Source organism: Pristis pectinata, chromosome 11, assembly GCF_009764475.1.
Source record: "Pristis pectinata isolate sPriPec2 chromosome 11, sPriPec2.1.pri, whole genome shotgun sequence".
In the NCBI taxonomy this organism is placed as follows: Eukaryota; Metazoa; Chordata; class Chondrichthyes; order Rhinopristiformes; family Pristidae; genus Pristis; species Pristis pectinata.
The window spans coordinates 33,715,685-33,737,598 of NC_067415.1; the positions used below are offsets into that span (position 1 = coordinate 33,715,685).

General features: G+C 40.6%; 1 protein-coding gene across 5 annotated transcripts in view; it reads right to left on the reverse strand.

Moving 5' to 3' along the window:
• Positions 1-21,914, reverse strand: part of LOC127575732 (glutamate receptor 4) — a 169,944-nt gene that overhangs the window by 59,422 nt on the left and 88,608 nt on the right. For all 5 annotated transcript variants that reach the window (XM_052025734.1, XM_052025732.1, XM_052025735.1 and 2 more), the window contains 2 exons: positions 12,569-12,736; positions 7,938-8,042 (listed from right to left, as the gene is read on the reverse strand). In XM_052025734.1, the coding sequence (XP_051881694.1) occupies positions 7,938-8,042; positions 12,569-12,736 (273 nt within the window). The remainder of the gene's footprint in view (positions 1-7,937; positions 8,043-12,568; positions 12,737-21,914) is intronic.

Here is a 21,914-nt window from a genome sequence, read left to right on the forward strand (position 1 = left end):
AATAAGGCTTTGCCAGGGTTATACAAAAAGAGGATACTGCCTAGTCCTCTTTTGCATTTGTTCTTCCTAGTATATATCCTAGCACTTTACTACCTATTGTAACAGTCTCAAGGGGTTAATGTAATATAATATCCAGGTCTTCCTCTGCTCGACAGCCTTCAGCACATAATCTTGCACAACTAACCTGTGTTTGGCTCCCACATACATAATATGTATCTATATTAAGGACATCAGCAAGTCAATTCCCTTATCATATTTAGAAGTCTTTCCAATCTGCTATTCTCATCTGATGGTCTACCACCTGCAAATACCTTTGTTATCAATGACTGTGCAGGCAGTTCCCCAGATACCTTCATCCAATCATTGACAAAAGTGAAGAACACTAACTTTCGTAACACCTGCAGACCTGCTAATATTCTGTCCTTATGTCGACCCACTGACATTATTGAACTCCTTGTCCCTATGAGAATAAATCCAATTCTGTGTCCAACCCTAAAAATGCTTATCCAAACAAAACTTACTATATAATATAAACTACATACATATCCACCAACCTCATGACTTCCTCAGAAAATTTAAGCAGGTGAGTGGAACTTTACACCTTTCCAGACTCAGTAATTTCAGATCCCTTCCACTTTTTCAGACAGCAGGTCTACCAATGATATTGCTGTTTCCATTGCAGTTCATCTCGATACATCTTCTGTTCTTGTTCCAGTACCAGAAACTTTGGTCCCTCCATGTCACTTAACCTCATGTGCTTTTCAACATACAGTCCCCTCCCCCTTCATTTCTTCACCACCTTTTTAGCCCCAACATTAGTGGGTCAGCACAGTGATGCAGCGAGTAGAACTGTTGCTTCCCAGCTCCAGTGAAGAAGGTTTAAACCTGACCTGCTGTGCTGTCTGTGTGGAGTTTGCATGTTTACACATTCTGTGACTATGTGGGTTTCCTCCAGGCGCATCACATCCCAAAAATGCCCTGTTGGTAGGTTAATTGCCCACCATAAATTGTTCTTAGTTTGTAGTGAGCGGTATAATCTGGGTAGAAGCTGATGGGAATTTGGGTAAAATTGAATAGTTCAGGGTAGGATTACTTTAAATGGGTGGTTGATGGTCCACAGACACAGTGGGCCAAAGGGCCTGTTTCCCTAATGTATCTGTCTATGGTTCTATGGCCATAATGGTTTTTATGGCTCTGAAATTAATAAAATTTGGTTACCTACAAAACTATTCCCAGTTCTGAAAAAAGGCAATTGACCTGATGTATCAGACTGATCACACTGGATTCTACCTCCTACCCAGACTTCTCAACACGATCCCTGCTAGCCCGCACTTACTCCTGACAGCTGGGGAAGGCTGATCAAGGTGACCTTCCACACCCAGGAGGCGTCCAGCAAGGTTTTAGTGCTGAGTCTAACAATCCACACGTTAGAGCCTCAAGCTCTGATAGCAGAGACATCTAAAAGCTAGTGAATTTCCTGTAAATAATTTAAAAAAATAAATAAGAATACATTGAACACCCAGAAAGAAATTAAAACAATAAAATAACCTACTCCTTTCTTCCTAATCTCCAGTTGACAATCCCCCTTGAAAAACAGAGGGTCTTCAATCCCACATCAGGTCCGATGGGCATAGGATTAGAGATGCAGATTCCCCAGTGTAATGCTGAGTACTTCTAGTAATACCACACTTCATGTTGAGTCCAGCAATGGCACAGAGTGACAGATGTGCTGGCATCTGTCACTCGGCATGCCCACAACTTACTTGTGTGGGAGTGTTTGAAGGCCAGGTACAGCCAGCACAATTTGACCTGACTCTGTCTTCCTTTCCACTGATGCTATCTGAGCTGCTAAATATCTCCAGTGTTCTGTTTTATTTCAAGTTTCCATAACCTATGGTGTTTTCCTCTTATATTAATAAAACATATCCTTCTACCTAACACTGCATGGAGCTCTCTCCAGTCTATGGGAACATTCCCAGATTAAACATATAAACAAAACGCTCACAATGTCAACTATTAACCAGAAATAAATACCTATTTTGTTTGAAATAAATCATTAACAATTCCTTTTCCAGTTTACTTCAGAATTCCTTTTTTCACAAAATACAATGAAATTTGTTATCTTTGTGGGATGAATGGGCACATTTATTTCGTTTAACACCTATGGATTCAAAGGTTGATCCCGACAAATCCTACAAGGGATTTGACAGGGCAGGTCTGAACAAGCAATTGTTTCCGATGGGGGAATTTACCAGAGGAAATAAGGGGTCTTATTCTCAGTCATATGGGGTGAGGGAAGGTTTTTCCACACGAAGGGTAGTAGATTGTAAATGTTTATCCTAAAAGAGTCAAAGTTTGAATTTCAGATTGAAGCAGGTAGATTGTTGAGGTACAAATAAATCATGGTTACAGAGAGGCTTTAGGATCAGTTTCTATATTCTGCAATTCAAGTGCAGGAGAAACTTCACCCTGAAATGGAAATGTGTATTTAACCACTATAATTTTAAGTATTACACAGGCATATTATCTAATAGGAAAGAGCTGGCCTTGGGCAGATGACTGCACTTATTAAAAGACAACTATGTTATGGTCTACCTTGCAGTTCTGAGATCAGCTATGGAAAGCACCATTAATACACACTGCTTTATACTTGGTTTACACCATTACCTGGCCATGATCACATTGACAATTCTCTCCCTTCAGGGTTTTAATGAGGGATTCCTCTGTGGTATTAAATCATATTCTACCAAGGTCAGACAACTGGGATCAGTGAACTTTTTAAATAAAGGATCACATGAATTGCAATTTGATTTCAATGATTTTGTCCTTTTGAAGTGAAAGACACAACATATAGTATTCTCACAAGGTGCCATTGACAGTCAATAATTGAGGCTTGACAGATATGATTAAACTACATGCCTAAAGTAACAGTCAGTAGTATTTTTTTCTACCTTATATTTTTTCATAGATTCACATGCAGCAGTGTAAATTGCTTGCTTTGCAACCGAGAGCTAGACTGAAGGCAAGATGTGGGAGTTTCTGCTCTGACGCATGACTGCAGTAAATAATTCCTGACTGTTTTACCAAGTGCATTGCAGTGCACCTGCTGCAATTTCACAGTATACAGTAAATCCGCAGATTGAACAAAGGGCTCTAATACAACTATATCACTGAATGGTTCATAATCAGATAATGACCTAATGCACAACATGAAACTAAATCCACCAAGGAGCTCAACATTCCTGATTAATTGCAATGATTTGTGCAATTATTACAGGTATGTTTTGGCAGGCATCACTATGAGCATTCACCTTTCTGAGTCCTATTATTTTTCTAAAGTTTTGCATTCAACTAAGCTTCCTCTAACCTCTGTCACTCAGAAGGTGGGCAAGACTAACTGAAAATATGCTTCCAGGCTTAAGAGGAAAAAACATAAGTCTTTTGGTAACTGCAAAATGCTGGTTAACTAAATATAGTTAAATAGAATATGTTGAATTGCTCCATTTTTCATATTGGCTGTGAATATTCCTTATTAAAGGGACACGCTCCCAAAAATAAGCAGCTCAGAGGGGGAACCTCTCTGATTATCCCCATCCAATAGTGAAGTAAGTAATAACACCTCTGCTGCCCTTTCAGCCAAGATCTGCTAACTCAGCATGCACCAGAAACTATAGGTGGGATTATGGTTTGTATGGTGGCTGCTCCAGTAGAGAGGCAGTGGTGTGTTGATGATGAATGACACAATGCGTTCTTTGGGTGCTTCAGTTCTTTGAGGGAAATGAAGTTAGTGCTGAAATGTGGTGCTGAGATCAAAGATCAGCCATGATGTTATTGAACTGCAGAGCAGGCAAAGGTGAATGGCTGACTCCTCTTGCTTATTATGTTCTTTCCTTTGACATGAATTTTCTGCACCAACTATCAGTGGCTGCAATATCCTGAATTCCCTCTTCCTTTCAGGGGTTAGGTTGTTATTTCTCTCCACCATTTCATGAGCAGAGGTCAGCAGTAATGCAGGTGGTCTCTATTTTTGGACATTAGGCAGAACAAGTATATTTGATTAGCTTACAAATATTTTGCTTACCATTGGAAGTCGCTTTAACCTTGCTAGCAGGCTTCTCAATTCTATAGGAATAAGCGGAAGGCTCTCCTGCCCTCCCCTCCCCTACGTTTGAGTGACCTTGCAAAAAGTTAAAACAGGAGGACTGATTTCAACCCTTTGGTATCTACTCATAACTCAATCAGTGGCAGTCTTTTGCCTGGGAGGAAAATATTTCGAAAATGTGCTGTTCAAGAATATCAACCTTTCCACACTCAATCTGCAGCTGATAATTGCTGAACAGTGGTTATCCAGCCTTAGAATTTATGATAATAACATTGTCCATCCTTCAGGATATTTGCTCCAGTGTTCTATTCAGTGGAGACAGATAGCTCTCCTTCCTCACATATGTGTACATAAGCCACACTTAGACAGGAAGTGCATCAGAGATGAAATTCTGTTGGAGGACAAGTAATGCCACCACTTGATTGCCTGAATACAGAGGAGTTTATAATTAACACAAGATGCAGTTCCTAATCCTAAAACTCCTAAGTACTCCAAGATAAACTGATAAAACTCTCCAAGTAACTCAGATTTAATTCTTTAGGTATGCTGAAATCATTCTTAATAAACCTAGAAATTAATACACATCTTTAAAAGAGTCCAGTGAGGAGTAATGGATTAGTGGGCACTTAACAAAACATCATAATGGTGCAGAATTTCTTGGAATAGTACAATCTATGATGTGTATCACTAATTATCTTGTTCTGTGCTCTGAGCTCCTTTATTTCAAACATAGTCCTAAACGTCCTTGGAAAGTAATTAGAATGCATCTCCACAAAGGAAAATCTGGGATCTCAGAAGTAATGCGGCCAAAATCTTTCCAAATCAACATGAATGACAACACAGCAACTTACTTTCATGCAGCATTATAAGTTAGTTAATTTGTCCCATGGCACTTGCTAGGAACATTAGCAACCAAACAATTGGGCAAAGCCATAAAGGAAGATCTGAGGGTGATAAGACATGTTTTAATGAGTACAGTGAAAGAAGAGAGGTAGAGAGGAGGGCCTTTGGGAATCACTTCTAGATCCTGAAGCCTTAGCAGCTGAAGGCAAGGTCATTAATGTTGCAACAACAACATTTGGGAAAATTCAAGATACCAATATCACTGAAAGGCACATATCATGGAGGGTTAGAACAATAGAACAATACAGCACAATACAGGCCCTTCAGCCCACCATGTTGTGCCGCCCTTCAAACCACACCTAAGACTATCTAACCCCTTCCTCCCACATATCCCTCTATCTTAAATTCCTCCAAATGCTTATCTAACAATCTCTTGTCCAATGTATTAGCCTCCACCACCACCCCAGGCACCCCAACCACTTTCTGGGTGAAAAACCAGACGAGAAAAAAAATCAGAAATTCACAGAGAAATATATGACAGTAGTTGCATGGAAATGAGCTACTGAAACTGAGAGATTTCACAACTTTGCCCTGGCCTGTGTTGACAGAAGATGGTGCAGAAGAGAAGAACACTAAAACTCAGATTCCAGAATACTGGGAGGAGGAATATCGAACCCCAAAACCTGTTGTAGTGAAAGGTTATTGACCTGAAACACTATATTTGTTTCTCTCCACAGATACTGCTAACCTGCTGAGGAATTTCCAGAGATTCCTGTTTTAACAATAGGCCAATCAGGCTTTCAAGCCTGCTCAGCCATTCAATAAGATTATGGTTGCCTCAGCAACTCTCTTCCTGTATTTACCTCACAGTCCAAATACTTTTCTACTTCTGCCTTGCCAATATGCAATGAACCTACCTTCTCAGCTCTCTGGATAGAGAATTCCAAAGATTTACAACCTTCAGTGCAAAGAAATTCCCCCTCATCTCTGTCTTAAATGGACAAGCCCTTACCTTGAAAATAATGAGCCCTGGTACCAGACACCCCACCAGCATTCTCTCAGCATTCACCCAAAATCTTACGTTTCATTAACATCAGCTTTCATTCTTCTAAATTCCAACAAGTACAAGGTTAACTTTCTCAAATTTCTTCGTTAGCTATCTTCCTCATCTCATAAATCAATCGGAATAATCTTCTCTGCACAGCCTCCCATACAAAAATATCATTCTTTAAGCTTGGAGACCAAAATTGTATGTAGTACCCAGGTTTGGTCTCACCATTGCCTCTAAACTTGCATCAATACTTCCCTATTTAGATACCTCATACCCCTTGCAATAAAGGCTAATGTAAGGAATCTGCAATCATCATTGACTTTGACTTGAAATTGTGCAATGATAATCAATTTTTCACAATGTCTGGGAGGGTGCTCTTGGAATAGTCAAAATGATAGCACAGCACAATAATACCAAGACTTCCCAATGAATTCTGACATACCAGCCTATCACGTGCAAGGCAAATGATTTATCAGTCTCACTTACATCATATTGCATATCACCTGTTTCAATACCCCATAAAAGCTCACGGCCTAGCCAGAAATTTGGTTCATCCTTTCCTTGGCAGATATAAAACATTAATTTTTATTTTGCTTGAACTTGTCTATGGTTAATCTGTTTTAAAACATCACTGGTTCAAGTTGTGCTTTGAAGATCATTTACCTTCACATCTAAACATGAGTCGTTAGAAGCCAAAATTCTAAGATAATTACCAGTAAACTTAAAAGTAAGCTTAGGAGATATTTCTTTACCCGGAGAGTGGTTAGCAGGTGGCCACTGTAAAAAAAAAGTACTTGATATGACTAATATATAATACTTATAATATGATCCTTGATAAATACACGGAAAAAGGAATAGACAATATGAAATTGTCTACTTTGACAGGAAAAAATTAAAAGCATATTATCTAAGTGGAGAGAGATTGCAGAGTTCTGAGATGCAGATGGAACTTGGTGACTTATAGAAATGGTTCACAAAAGACTAGTGTTCAGGATAGCAAGTAATTAGGAAAGCTATCAGAACATTATTGCTTGTTGCTGGGGGGATCAAATACAAAAGTAGGTGGTTATGCTACTGTTCTACAGAGAAAAAAAATGTCAATCCATTGGAAACAGTGCAGAGGAGGTTTCCCAGACTAATATCTGGAATTGGTGAGCTGTACAATGAGGAAAGGCTGGGCATACAAGGTTTGTGTTCACAGAGTACAGAAGAGCCAGAGGGGACTTGCCTAAAACATACAAGACCCTGACAGAGTGGATGTAGAGAGGACGTTTCCTTTTGTGGGAGAACTAAAGAGGTCTTGTATATAAATAAGGAGTCACCCATTTAAGACAGATGGGTCAATTTTTTTTTCTCTCAGAGGATTGTGGAGGCAGTCTGTGAATATTATTAAGGCAGAAGCAGATGGATTCTTGATAAACAAGCAGTGAAAGGTTACCATGGGTTGATGGGAATGTGGAGTTGAGGTTACAATCAGATCAGTCATGATCACATTAAATGACAGAGAGGCTTTAGGGGCCAAGTGGCCTACTCCTGCTCCTAATCCATAGGTTCATAGGATATGTTGATGGAGGTAGACAAAGAAGGGTGGGAGTTATGTCATCTGGAGCATTAACACTAACACAGACATTGACTGGATGATCAGTTTTAGTGCTGCAATATAATGCATTTATCATACAGAGTTTAATTTCTGACACTATCCCTGTCCTCATTTGTCAACTATCCCAAGTCTAAAATAAAGCAAGCAATACCAAACGTTTTGCAGATTATTCTTAAACTACAAACTCAAGTCTTAGATGCCCTGGGCCACATCTTTGACTACAGGACTTCCTGATTAACTTTGTGAGAAGCAGAAATCAGTCACTCTCTTTTAACCTACTCTGAGACTGAAGATTTATTAATGCCAGCATAGGGCTTTTGTTCTAGGTCAATATAACTCACCTTTCTGTGGCCAGTACTTTTCAGCTCAAATACATCTATTGTGAAGTTTGTTCGCCGACCGTAGTTATCAAACTGAACGTTCCCTGTTAAGCCTTGGATCCGTACCTTTAATGAACCACAGAGGAAATATGTGCATTACTGGCATTATTTTTGATTGAAAATTTCAGCACAGCATGAGAATAAGATCATTTTCCATTCTAATTTTCTTCCATCCTGTCCCAGGAATGCTGATCAAGGCTGAGGCATGGATCTATGGGATCTGGCTATCAAATAATGATGCAGTGAGTGGTTACAATCTGGGATGGCTGCCTGAATGAGTGAAGGATAAGGACTCAACAGCAACTTTAAAATAGCATTGGATAGATATTTGCAAAGGGAAAATCTACTAGGTTCTGTGAGAAGAACAAGAGGAAGGGAGTATTTAGATAGTTGTTTCGAAGTAGCAAATGGTCTCCTTCTGTCCTAAGATCCATTGATTATTCATGTGTGAAAGTAGGGAATGAGGGCTAACAGGTCACTCAGCAAGCCCGAGCTCTGTAGCTCGCTGTGTCTCCTAAATGATGTCAAGGCAGAAAGCTGGAAACAATGAGAACCGTTAAAATATTCTGGGCAGCTACAGAAAATAATAAAAAAGGACAATGGATACTTCTTCGACTGGAGTACAAAACAGTAGATGTTACGCTACAGCCAGTTAGACTGATTAAGTTACACATTTATTATTATGCACATCACACTTTAGAAAGACAAAATAACATGAAACCTTTGGCCGGTGGTTCCATAATGAACAGTCAGTGAGATGAATTTTGTAAGTCAGTTTGTCTCTCTGATTTCTATACCTTTTGTATTGAGATGCAGATGCTGATGCAGCAATGCAGTATCTGAGCCCAGTGGGGTGGGGGGAGTGTGCACAATCATTCTGAGCTGAGGGGCAGATGTACATAAGCACCCCTCAGCACTGAGCCAGCCTTGCTTTGCCTGTGTGGCAGGGCACCATTCATTCAATTGGAGTCATTGAGAAAGTAGCTAAAAGTAACTTCTTAAAAAAAAAATTCAATTGATATTACTTTGTTTTTAAGTAAATTTGCTTTTAAGCAAGTTTATTTGAACATAGCAAGCTTTCAAGGTAGTCGTGAGGGCATAGACCATTTTTCCTTGTCGATAGCTTCAAATGGCAGAATCTCCAGGACAACTGGGCCTGCAAGGCAGCAGGAAAAAAATGCGGCCATGGGGATAGTGCATGGGGCAATCATGGGGGATCTGAGACAATGGGCTTGGAGGGACAACAGCACAGAACTATCTGTGCAATCTAGAGTACAGATATTAAATTATGAGGAGTGATTACACAAACTAAGACCTAATGTTTAGGGCCAATTTGATTATTATTTTTAAGATATTAAGGGGAAGTGATAGGATAGATAGAGAAATGGTTTTTGAATGTTGTTGTCTAGTACTTAGGTCACATTCTAATAAGATAGGAAACTGTTTTACATGGAGAGGACGGTAGAAGATGGTAGAATTCTCCACTGCTAACAGTGATCGATTCCAAGTCAATTGTCAATTTTAAACCTGACAAAAGTTATTAAAAGCTTGGGAAAAGTTACAGATCGACCATGACTTGGAGGTGACATGGCCCACCCTTGTTCCTATGTGCCTCTCCACTACACCATCACTGCATCCACCACTCAACCAGCAGCTGATTCCTGCAAAAGGGCAGGAAATAAGCTGATCCTTTTCCTCTCCATTGTGCTGAAGTAAAATTCTATTGTCTGTATGGCTCATCTTCATGTTGCACAATAATGGTTAAAAACCATGCCACCAGGCAAAAGCAGAGACTTTTTAACTGAACATTTATTACTGATGATCACAAAACAAACATACCTGCTGTTGTGAAATCCTTTATTAACTTAATATATCTCTAAATGTTTTCAGCTAAATGGTACTTATGCAAGCTCCTGAATAAATAATTCACCATCAGATGAAGACAATTAAAACCTAGTGACTACAATGCAAGAGTTCCTTTGAGAGCTATTTATAGTGAAGCAACAAAATGTGTACTTGTAAAAGGTCTTTATGACTTTGCCACAAATGGTGCTCTGAGAAAATCTTCCTCGTGTGGATTTCTAAAACAATGGGTAGCATTTTGCCTTCTGATGGGTTGTTAAATGGATTGGGTTTAGAGCATTAATGTAGCTCTTTAAGGTGCTGGCTCTCCCTAGGAGGTTACACAGTTGTTAAGTTGTATTCATTGCATCGAGATGGAAACTCACAGTGCAAAATGCAAGCTGACATTCTTCATTAGAATTCAAGTCATTACATGGCCACAGGTGGCAGTGAACAGTTTAGTTATAGCATGTCTCATTCACTTCTCTCAAATAAATAGATGGTCCTTGAACTAGAAAGAAAACTCATTATAAACAGTATTGATTTTTAGCTGCAGTTTTCATCTAACACACTCCCCTCATGCATTTTTAGATTCAATGTTATTCTCATTAAAATTCCAAATTTTTTATAAATTATTCCATTCTTTATGTTGTAGAATGGTACATATCAAGAGGGCAATTAGCTGATCCCTTTGCCAACACTACCGGGCAGGCACGATAGTGTAGCGGTTAGCATAACGTTATTACAGCGCCAGCGACCCAGGTTCAATTCCAGCCACTGTCTGTAAGGAGTTTGTACATTCTCCCCGTGTCTGCGTGGGTTTCCTCCGGGTGCTCCGTTTCCTCCCGCATTCCAAGAGACGTACGGGTTAGGAAGTTGTGGGCATGCTGTGTGGGCACCGGAAGCGTGGCGACACTTGTGGGCTGCCCCAAGAACACTCTACGTAAAAGATGTACTTCACTGTGTGTTTCGATGTACATGTGACTAATAAAGATATCTTATCTTATCAACACTACCTGTAGTTAATTTTTTTCAGATACACTCCCTGTTTATAGGGAATGGCAGTATACGTAATATGGGGAAGGCTTTTGTTCAATTTGGACTTGTTTGCACCAATTATAACTGAAAGAAATTATAATTAATTATATTTGTGAATGGTTCTTTAGTGTCAAGCTAGCTTAATTAGGGAACTGCTGCCCCTCAGTTGGAAGGATGCGATTATAATCACGTTTTTGGACTGAGCAGTATTCTCTATAGGTCCTGTCCAACACACCTCCAGTTTCACAAAAACAAGCTTAACTGGTCTTTCATCTCACTGGTGCCAAAAGGGGTCTTTTTTGTGCACTTTGATTCTTGGTATTGGTTTACTATTGTCACAAGATACAGTGAAAAGGTTTTGCTTGCATGCCTTCCAGGGAGATCATGCCATATGCAATTACATCAAGGTAGTAAAAAGAAAACAGAATGCAGAATATAGTGTTGCAGCTACAGAGAAAGTGCAGTGTAGGTAAACAAATAAAGTGCAAGGACCCCGACGATGTAGATTGAGAGATCAAGAGTTCATCTTTAGCGTATGAGAGGACTATTCAAGAGTCTGATAACAGCAAGACAGAAGCTCTCCTCGAGTCTGGTGGTACTGACTCCTAGTTGCAGGACTCCCAAATTGTTCACCAGATGGGAAATGTTTAGAGGCATAATAATGTGCTGTATAAAAGGGCGTTTAATTCATAAAAGAATCATTTTAAAGCTGTGCTTTAAAAGCAGCTGAAACCTGGGCCAAAAATGAACTAACAAATAAAACCCCGGGGGAAAGTTACATATTTGGTGCTTTGCCCCAGAATATGTTTGGAATTCAGGCATTGATTCCCTCTCTGTTTAGTTTCTGTGATCTGAAAAGATGGATCACAGGAATCTCCTGTGGCCTGCATTTCATTCAATTTAAAGGCAGCCACACACTTTTTGTGGCCTATTGGGCATCAATTTACGGCCACTCAGAGGCTGATGGTAAATATCACTTCTAATGCTTGGCTCAGCTGTAGAGCGCTGTTGAGGAGGAGCACTGGCTGTAAGTGCATTCAGCTCCTCAGCTTAAATCAGGAAGGGATGACACATACAGGGGAATGCAAACCTGCAGAAACAGACAAGTGCAAGTTTAAGTGTAAGTGTCCAATGTTTTTAATTGTTTGTTAGCACTTAGGTCCTTGAATTATATTTATTTTAATTATTTTTAATTCATTACATTTATTTGAATAGTTTTTAAATTTCTCTGACCATTAGCAACATATAAAAATAGTTCAAAAATCTTTGACAAGAGCAAGCTGTCAAAGGTAGTTAGAGCATTACTAGAGTGGGCCTTGGGCTACAACGCCTGAGATCTACTTGTCACTTGGTGCTTGCTCTGCGTCATGTAAAGGCTCTCTGGTGTGGGAGGTCAGCTCATACAATTCTCTACATCCAAAAGAGAGTTAGTACAGGGCACCAGCAGTAGCGAGTCTGGGCAGTGGGCCAGATCTGGCATGATCCAGCCTAAAGCCCTTTATATCTGCAGGGATGCAGGATCGCTTGTTGAGGTATCAGGACAGCTGAGCCTATGGAGGAGCAGGACAAACTGGCCATCAACAGTCTAAGTGTCTGTGTACAGCAATAGAAGATGCTCCCTAACAGTTTCATGGTTATTCCTATCCCAAGATCTAAGTCCATATTATAGAATTACAATTTACAAACTCCATTATACACAAATAAAATTGTACCTGTTTCAATGCCCTTTCCGTGTCAATACCTTGAACCCAAGGAGCCGCAGGGTTCGCAAGGCAGTCTCCAGCATTCCCCTTCCTTGAGATTCCAATTCGTTGTCTTCGGAGGTAGCGGAATGCTTCAGCCATAACAAGTATCCCATCATATGTTAATGCTGATGTATACTGGAAGGAAATGTATCCAAATTGGTCAAGTTACATTGTGTTTATCCTGAGATTGCTTCTCATTCAAATAAAATAGCAGCATAAAGACTGTCAACACATTGTGCTGCTAATATCGCCAACAGTAACATTCAGAATTTTTCTTCAAGTAAAAAAAAAACAAAAGAATTCCATGATGATTTTGTTGCACTTATTAATCCTACATCCATCTCTTGATTTTGAAGCTTGAGCAACAGCTCACATCACTTGGCCCATCCATGAGGATGATCACTTTGCACTACAATGGACTTTGCTTTTTGTTTTAGTTGCGTTCCTTCTTGTAAAAATTGTGTATAATTTATGTTTAATTCATTTTCTTTTTGTTGTGAATGCTCTTTTCTGATGCTATGTGCCTGGACTGCTGCTGCAAGTAAGTTTTTCATTGCATCTGTGCACACATATTCTTGTGCATATGACAATAAACTCAATTTAGAACTTGACCCTTGCAGCTGAAAAGAGTCCAGACAGGGAGGGGCTGGGTGATTACTAAGCAGACAAAAAGAGCAAGCAGGTAGTTCAGGAGAGCCCTGAGGGCACCTTGATTACCAGTTGGTATTCAATTATGAATGCTAATAGTGGAGATGATTCTCTGGAGGACAGCATCCAGAGACAAGACTATAGCACTATGGCTGGCTCAGCTATACAGGGAGGGAGGAGAAAGATCAAGAGAGTTCTTTGTGATCCTATTATCAAGGAGCAGACAGATATATCCAGAGGAGCATGTTGCATTCTTGGCACCAGGGTCACTGAGTGGCTGCACATTCTGTAGGAGGAGGGTATGCTCCATATCAGTACAGGTGACATGGGTAAACCAAGGGATGAGGTTTTAAGTAGTTAGGGAAGAGACTGAGAAGCAAGATCTCAAAAGGTAGTCATCTCAGTATTACTTCCAGTGCTATATTCCAGATAAAGAAGAACAGCGCAGATGAAAACATGGCTGGAGGACAGGCTTTCAAATTCTTGGGGCTTTGGGACCACATCACACTAGTGGTAATTGGAATATTAACTGGACAGTATGCAAGGTATGGAGGACATAGAATTCCTAAAGAGCAGTCAGGAGAACTTTTTTTTGTAGCCAGTATGTGGCAAGCCCAATGAAGGGGATGGGAGTGGGAGTGGGATGGGGTGGGGGAAGGGAGGAGGAGTTCTGGATTTACCTTCAGGGAATGAAGCTAGTGAAGTGGAGGAAGCTGGCCATTCAGGAGGAGTTTCAAAAAAAAACCTTTTTTGTGGTACCGATCATGATTAAGTTAGATGTGGCATGGTCATGAAAACAATAGAAGTAAAGGATCTAAACTGAGGGAAGGCCAATTTTACTAGATTGAAAAACAATTTAGCAAAAGTGGACTGGGAACAGCTACCTGGAGGTAAACAGCTACCTGGAGGTAAATTAAATCTTAGGATGGAAATGCAAGGGTAAACATGCTCCCACAAAAAGAAAAAAGATTAGGACTGTCAAATCCAGAGCCCTCTAGATAATAAAGAGCATTGAGGGTAGGGCAAGGCCAAAAAAGGGGACCTTGCGTTGGACACCAACAGCTCAATACTTCAGGAAGCCTGGAAGAGGAATGAAATTAAAAGGGAAATTGTAGGAATGAAAATGTAGATTAAAATGTAGGAATGAAATTAAAAGGGAAATCAGAAAAGCAAAGAGAGGGCATAAAAGTACTGGTAAGTAAAAATCAAAATTCAAAAATATTTTGACATTAAGTGTAGAGTAAGAGGATAACCAAGAGTAGGGTCTCCTGGGGAACCTATGTGTGGTAGCAGAGGATAAGTGCAAGGTTCTTAATGAAGGTTTTACAGTTGGGGATAGTGCTGTTGCAGTTACGAAGAATAGGGTAAAAGAGGAAGTGTCAAAGGGTTTCAGAAAGTGGATCCATTGTCTGGCCTTGACAAAATATATCCCAGTCTGTTAAAAGAACCAGAAGGCGAAACTGTGGAGGCTCTGACCATTTTCTTTCAACCCTCCCTGGTTGCAGGAATGGCACCAGAGGATTGGAAGACTTGTAACACTGTACCATTGTTTAAAAGAGAGGAAGGAGTAACCGAGTAATTGCAGGTCAATTAATGGAATTTAGGTAATGGGCAATTCTAAGGGACAGTGAAAACCTGCATTTTAATTGGGATGTAGTCAGAATGGATTTTGTTCAAGGAAGATCCTGTCTGATGAACTTCACTGATATTTTAGAGGAGGTAATCAGGGGGATTGATTAGGGCAATGTGTTTGATGTAGTCTACCTGGATTTTAATAAGGCTTTTGACAATGTTCCAACTGGCAGGCTGTTCAAAGAAGTAAAAGCCCATGGGATCCACAGGGAATGACAAAGTGGATCCAAAACTGGTTCAGTGGCAAAAAGTGAGGATAATAGTTGATGAATGTGTTTGTGACAGGAAGATTGCTAACTACGGTTCTCGAGCAACCACAGTACTCAGCCACTTGCTCTCTCTAATATACCTTGATGAATTAGACTTAAATATAGGGAGTGCAGTAAAGAAGTTTGGAGATGATCAAGAATCGGCTGCTTGGTTGAGAGTATAGCGGTAGCGTAGCGGCTAGCGTAACGCTATTACAGCACCAGCGATCGGGGTTCAATTCCCGCCACTGTCTGTTAGGAGTTTTTATGTTCTCCCTGTGACTGCATGGGTTTCCTCCAGGTGCTCCGGTTTCCTCCCACATTCCAAAGACATATGGGTTAGTAGGTTAACATGGGTGTAATTGGGCAGCGCAGGCTTGTTGGGCTGGAAGGGCCTGTTACTGTGCTGTATAAATAAAGTTAAGGAAAGCTTTAATCTGAAGGGAAATATGGATGGTCTGGTTGGCTGGGCAGAAATGGCAAATGGAGCTTAATTTAAAGAATTGTAAGATAATACATTTGGGAAGTGCAGCAATATAAGGAAGTGCACAACAGGGGTATATTGACTGGTTTGTCAAGAATGTATGTCCAGAGACCCTTAGGACAGATCAATAACGTGGTTGAAAAGTCATAGGGAATGCTGTTCTTTATTTGCCGGGGTATAGATACAAGAGCAGGAGTGCAACACTATTTAGGTCACAGATTGTATGCTACATATGGTCCTGGTCACTACGTTATAGGGAATTGTAATTGCAGTGAAGAGGGTGCAGAGGAGTTTTATGAGGATGTTGTTGGGATTGGGAAATTGTAGCCATCAGGAAAGACTGGATAAGCTCAGGTTGTTTTCTTTTGCAAAAAAGGAGGTTGAGGGAAGATTTGATTTAGATATATAAAATTAATAGTAGCCTGGATAGAATAACTAGGAAGGATCTGTTCTTCTTTGCTGGGGCTCAAAACCAAGGGACACCAATTTAAAATAATTGACAGATGGGTTAGAGGAGAGATGAGGAAATTTTGTTTTCACCCAGAGGATGGTGAAGATCAAGAACTCACTGCCTGAATGGGTGATGGAAACAGAAATCGTCATTACCTTTAAACAGCACTTGGATGTGCACTTGAAGAGCTATAACCTGTAGGGCCACAAACCCAGTGCAGAATTTGCTGTGGTAGCTCTTCTTCAAATAGCACAGACAGGATGGGCTGAAAAGCCTCCACTAGGTCGTAGATTTTTGATGCTTCCATGAAATCATGGTTGGCAAAAATATTCACGATTTTACATTACTGTGTAGATAATACACATTCCCTAACACATAAAATGTATGCAGCACTTGCCTGAACTCTGCTCCCAGTCCTCAGCTCAACTTTATTGCCATCCTTGTTCTTGGCCTTCAATGACAACCCACACACACTGAAATTATTATCTATAAATAATGTCCCAATCTCTGCGTTAAAAATGACTGGCTTGACCATGAACTTGTAGCCGAGAAATTAGTTATTCTGAATAAAGTGATCGGTCATAAATTAAGTTTAAAAGTTAGTTTCCAAAGCATTTGACCAATATGAATTAATGGAGGACTCTGACATAAAGATTCAACAAACAGCATTGATTTTGATAGCTGCAGAACACAGGCAATTGCATTAAGGCCTGCCACTGAAGTCATTCTCTGAAGGCTATCAGAGAATTGAGCTCAAGCTTGGTAGCAAGAGTTCAAGGCTGTTCAAAGTATTGAGGAATCCTGCAAATGGAAATTCTTTGCATCCATTTTCTGCAATTAAATGTTTTGCTCTAAAACATAAGATAATACTTTCATTGCAATGTTTCTCATAGAAACACTTCATTGTTCATAAAATTCTTCAAGAAATGCTGAGGTCATGAAAGGTGTGGCAAAAATGCAAATCTTTCTTTGTGAATATTTTGTCATGTACAGTGACTTGAAGAACATATTGGTTTTACCTGCAGATATTGACCAATGTGGTAGGAAAACACACAGATTTGGACTGGACACACGAAGGCATAAAAACTATTAGTGAATGGCGCCTCTTAATGCAACCACAGGGAGTGCGGGTGAAGCTAACAAGTTTGTCACTGGCTATTTAGCAATGTTGGTTGTAAAACATCCAGCTTTGATCGATGCTTTAAAACAAGCATCATCGGAACTCTCTCTCTTTACAAGCCACTTTCTATCGTGATATAGAAGGGTATTTATAAGGAACATACGAATCATTATCACCTGTTTTATGCCCTTCACCGTTTCCCCCTCACCCTCCCCAGTACTTCTGAAGTCGAAGTACAGTTTGGTTTCAACATGATGAGCTTTAGTTGTTGTTTATGAAGCCTTAAACCGATTTTCATATTGTTCTAGAAATTTTTTGATCACATGAACAGCCACTATAATTGACAGCCTTATCTTTGTCCATCACAAAGGACTACTCATTACATTTATCCTGATATCCTCAGCCTCTCACTGGACTATATTCCCAATTTTAACGTGCTCCTTACTAATGGGACATTTCTGAACTGCTGGTTATATGTATCTTTTCCCATGATGGAGCAGTCTGTCACTGTATCAATGTTCACATTGATGTCTTGATTATTAATCTTTAATTTTGAAATCACTGTTTTATCACTATTGGTATATACACTATTTAAAATGCACTCCTCTCATTACTCAGCATCCTCAATGTGGTATTAAACACTCTGCTTTTCTACTGTATTTAATTCCCTTCTGTTGGGACACGAATTGACTGCCACTACTTTGCTAGTTGTTCCCTGTTTAGCCCTACATTCAGAGGCTATGTTGCCTTACTTCCTACAATTAAAGCATCTTGCTTCTCTGAACTGATTCACTTGTGCTGAATGATTTCCACTGCAATAGTACCAGCATTTCCTGCCACTTTAAGATGTCTTGGACTCAATGTCAGAGCTCTCACCATTGTTCCTACCATCTGTCCACATGCCACATTTAAACTAGCATTCTCTGTTGGACAAAATTCCTTTGCAGTTTTGGAGGCTGTTACATAAAAGTAGTGATCTTGTAAATCCAATCAAACAGTTGATCTAGCATGTTTAGTAGCTTGGACTGGGTCTACGTATCCGTTTCATCCAATACTCTGCTAGATTTCTACCAGGTCTTGCCACAAATGTTATGCCCACTTCATCAACGGTATACTCCATCTGTTATTAACAGAAGACAAACCACGATTGTGAGGGAAAGATGAGCAAAAGGCACACGGCCTGTGCAAAAAAGGCCTCAGCAGTTTGGTGCATTACAACTCCAACTGTGAGTTAAAACATGCTTGTGATGCCTCCAACTATGGAGTTAGGACAGCGATTAGTTATGTCCCATAAAGCACCCGTGGGAGGCATAATGTTTATGCATCAGACACAAATGAAAATACGCGAGGGTACAGAAAAGGGCATTGGTATCTGTGGTTACAAAGTTTCAGCATTTTGTGCTGGGGAGACCATTCTCACAAGTTACTGACCACAGACCTCTGTTGGCCCTCGTGGGGCCATAGTCTGCCCTCCCACGGTTGTGACATCAAGGATGCAGAGGTGGGTACGTCATAGTCTCAGTACAACATGACACTGAGTACAGAGGACCTAAGCAAAGAGATATGGCAGATACATTATCAAAAGAAGCCACAACAAATTGAAGAAATAAAATCCATACTATACAGGCAGGGGATGACAAGTTCCTTGTGACAACAGTGGAAATAGGTACAGCTATGCAGAATAACCTGATTCTGAGGCAAGTGCATGAACACAGGTAAGTGGATGGACTGATTCAGGAACATTGCAGGCACTATGAATTGTACAACAACCAAGATTACATAAAATGAACAATTTGGTAGTGGTACTGAAGGAATAGCAAAGCAAGATTTATAGAAGAGCTCCATGCAGAACACTTGGGTATAGTGAATAAAAGGCAGAGGTTAGAGGACTTGTCTATTGGCCTGGTATAGACAGACATTTAAGTTCTACCTAGTAGAGGAACATTGTATAAGGATTATAGTCCCCAGTCTTGAATGTTTGGAATCGTACCTTGAAAAAAAGGAAAATGATATGCTAAGCAAAGGCACATGGTGTGGATCTATTTCCAGAATGTCAATCACTTTTGTCCCAGCAAATGAAGAAGCTCATGCATGCAAGATGCAAATAATGCTCAGGCATAGGCTGTTAAATGGCAAGTAACTTCTGCGCCACTGAAGTGCCTAGCAATGACCATCTCCATCAATCTCCACTTACCCTTGGCATTCAATGGCATTACCATCGCCAAGTTCCCCATTGTCAATATCCTGGGTGGGGTCACCATTGACCAGAAACTTAAATACCAAATCTAAAAGAGCAGGTCAGGGGCTAGGTGTCTCATGGTGAGTGACTTACATCCTGACACCAGAAGGCTTTTCCACAAGTCAAGAGCATAATGAAACTTGCCCAGATAAGTACAGGGCCAGCAACTCTCAAGATGGTCAACACCATCTAGGACAAAGCAGCCCCCTTGATCAGAACCTTATCAACCACCATAAACGTTCATTGCCTACACCAATGGCACACAGTGGCTGCAACCTGTACCATCGGCGCAGTAGTGTAGCGGTTAGCATAACACTATTACAGCGCCAGCGACCTGGATTCAATTCCCGCTGCTGTCTGTAAGGAGTTTGTACATTCTCCCCATGTGTCTGCATGGGTTTCCTCCGGGTGCTCCGGTTTCCTCCTACATTCCAAAGTCGTACAGGTTAGGAGTTGTGGACATGCCATGTTGGCGCTGGAAGAGTGGCGACACTTGCGGGCTGCTCCCAGCATATTCTCAGTAATGCAAAAAGACACATTTCACTGTGTGTTTTGATGTACATGTGACTAATAAATATCTTATCTTATCTACAAAATGCAACACAGACACTCACACACTTACCGTTACTCCAAGCTCCTCCCGATGTCCATGTACCAGCAACTACTCAAATATACTACAGTTATTCACTCAGGCTACTCCTACAGCATCTCCCAAACCCATGGCCTCTACTACCATAAAAAGACAAGGGTGCACGGAAATATCACTACCTGAAGGTCGCCCTCCAAATTGCACACCATTCTGACTTGGAAATGTTAGTGCTCATTGTCACTAACCCTAACCTTAAACCCAAACCCCAGAACTCTCTCTAGAGCATCACTATGGGAGCCTCTTCACCAGGAGAAATGCAGTGGTTCAAGAAGGCAGCTCACCATAACCCTCTCCAGGGCAATTAGCAATGGCGAAATCATGAAAATTAGTTAAAGGTACACTCAAGTATGTGGTGCAGATGTGTTGCAATGCCTTTGCTAAGCAAAAGCACATAGAGTGGATCTACTTCCTAACTGCAAATTTGTCCAGCTGTTTTCCCAGAAGGAGGAAGTGAGGTCTGTGGTAGTTAGACTTCTGTGTCGGCCTCTGGAACTGAGGTGCTTGGACCAACGGATAGCTTGAAAATTACAAGCAGTGAGCACCAGGGCTCTCTGGGTAAACAAAACCTTGCACATTCTTTCTTATTTGTTCATATGATGAATGTCAGCATTCATTAGCCATTCCTAATTGCCCCTGAACCACAGAGGAATTTAAGAGTCAACCACATTGGTGAGTCTGGAGTTCATTCAGGCAGATTTCCCTCTCTGACAGACAGATGTGAACCAGATGGTTTTATTTTGACAATCCAGCAGTTTTATGAGCACAGCTACTGAAAGCTCTTTGTAAGCATAGATTCTTATTTAATTACTTGAATTTAAATCCTCAACTGCTGTGGTGGGATTCAAACTCATATCTTTGGACCAACGGTCTTGAACTCTGGCTGCTGGTCCAGTACATTAAATACAATGCTACCGATTCACTGTACAGTACCCTTCACAATCTCAGTATGTCACAAAGTTGTTTTGAAGGGCAATAGGAATTACGTGACCCTGTAGCCCATTGTGACGAGGCAGATAACCTTCCCCAAGGCAACTCATTTCCGTATCACTGCATGTGAAACAGCACAGAATCTCTCTGATATCCTCGTCTGGCATTGCTCCTCTATGGAAGGGAGCTCTGGGTTCCAAAAGAGATCATATTTCTTTGTACGACATACTACAGTTGAATCTCTGAAGCTGTATCCCGAAATAGTACAGTGCTGATGTGAGCCTGCTGCCCCCATGTCTTTCCTTCATCAGAGAGACAATCAGCAACTCATTGACAATATACTATCACATCTAATCCTCCCTTCCCTTGACGCCAGTCTCCAGTCACCCTTGCAGCCTTGCAACATCTTCGAACCTGGGTACAATGCCAGGATAGCTTGTGCGGTATGCTTTGAATATGCTTAAATGAGCTGACATTGCATTATAGCACAAAGTCAGATCTTTAAATTGTAGCCATCCAAAATTGCTGAGAAGCATCAATTTCCATTGCACTGTGTTTTTACACAACCGATCGGTTGTATTGTATTATACCTTAGCAGTGCTGTTGATTCCCGTGTTCTGCTTATATTTTGCATGTACACTTATCAAACAGATAGTCAATGTGTGACTAAGTATGGCTAGTAGTCTCAGCTTCATCCCATTAAAGAACAAAAGCAACATGGTGGTGTCCAATTTCCCCAGGACAATGCTGAGCCCAGTTGCTGCCTCCTGCCATGCCTGTTGTATTGCCACCTCTGGGAAGAGTGCCCTGGAGTGCCAAAAAAAGGCACAGCCTTGCAGCAACACAGTCATTGGTTGCATGTTGAATCTCTCCATCACATGCTCATCCAATCCAGTTCATGCATCCACACTGTGT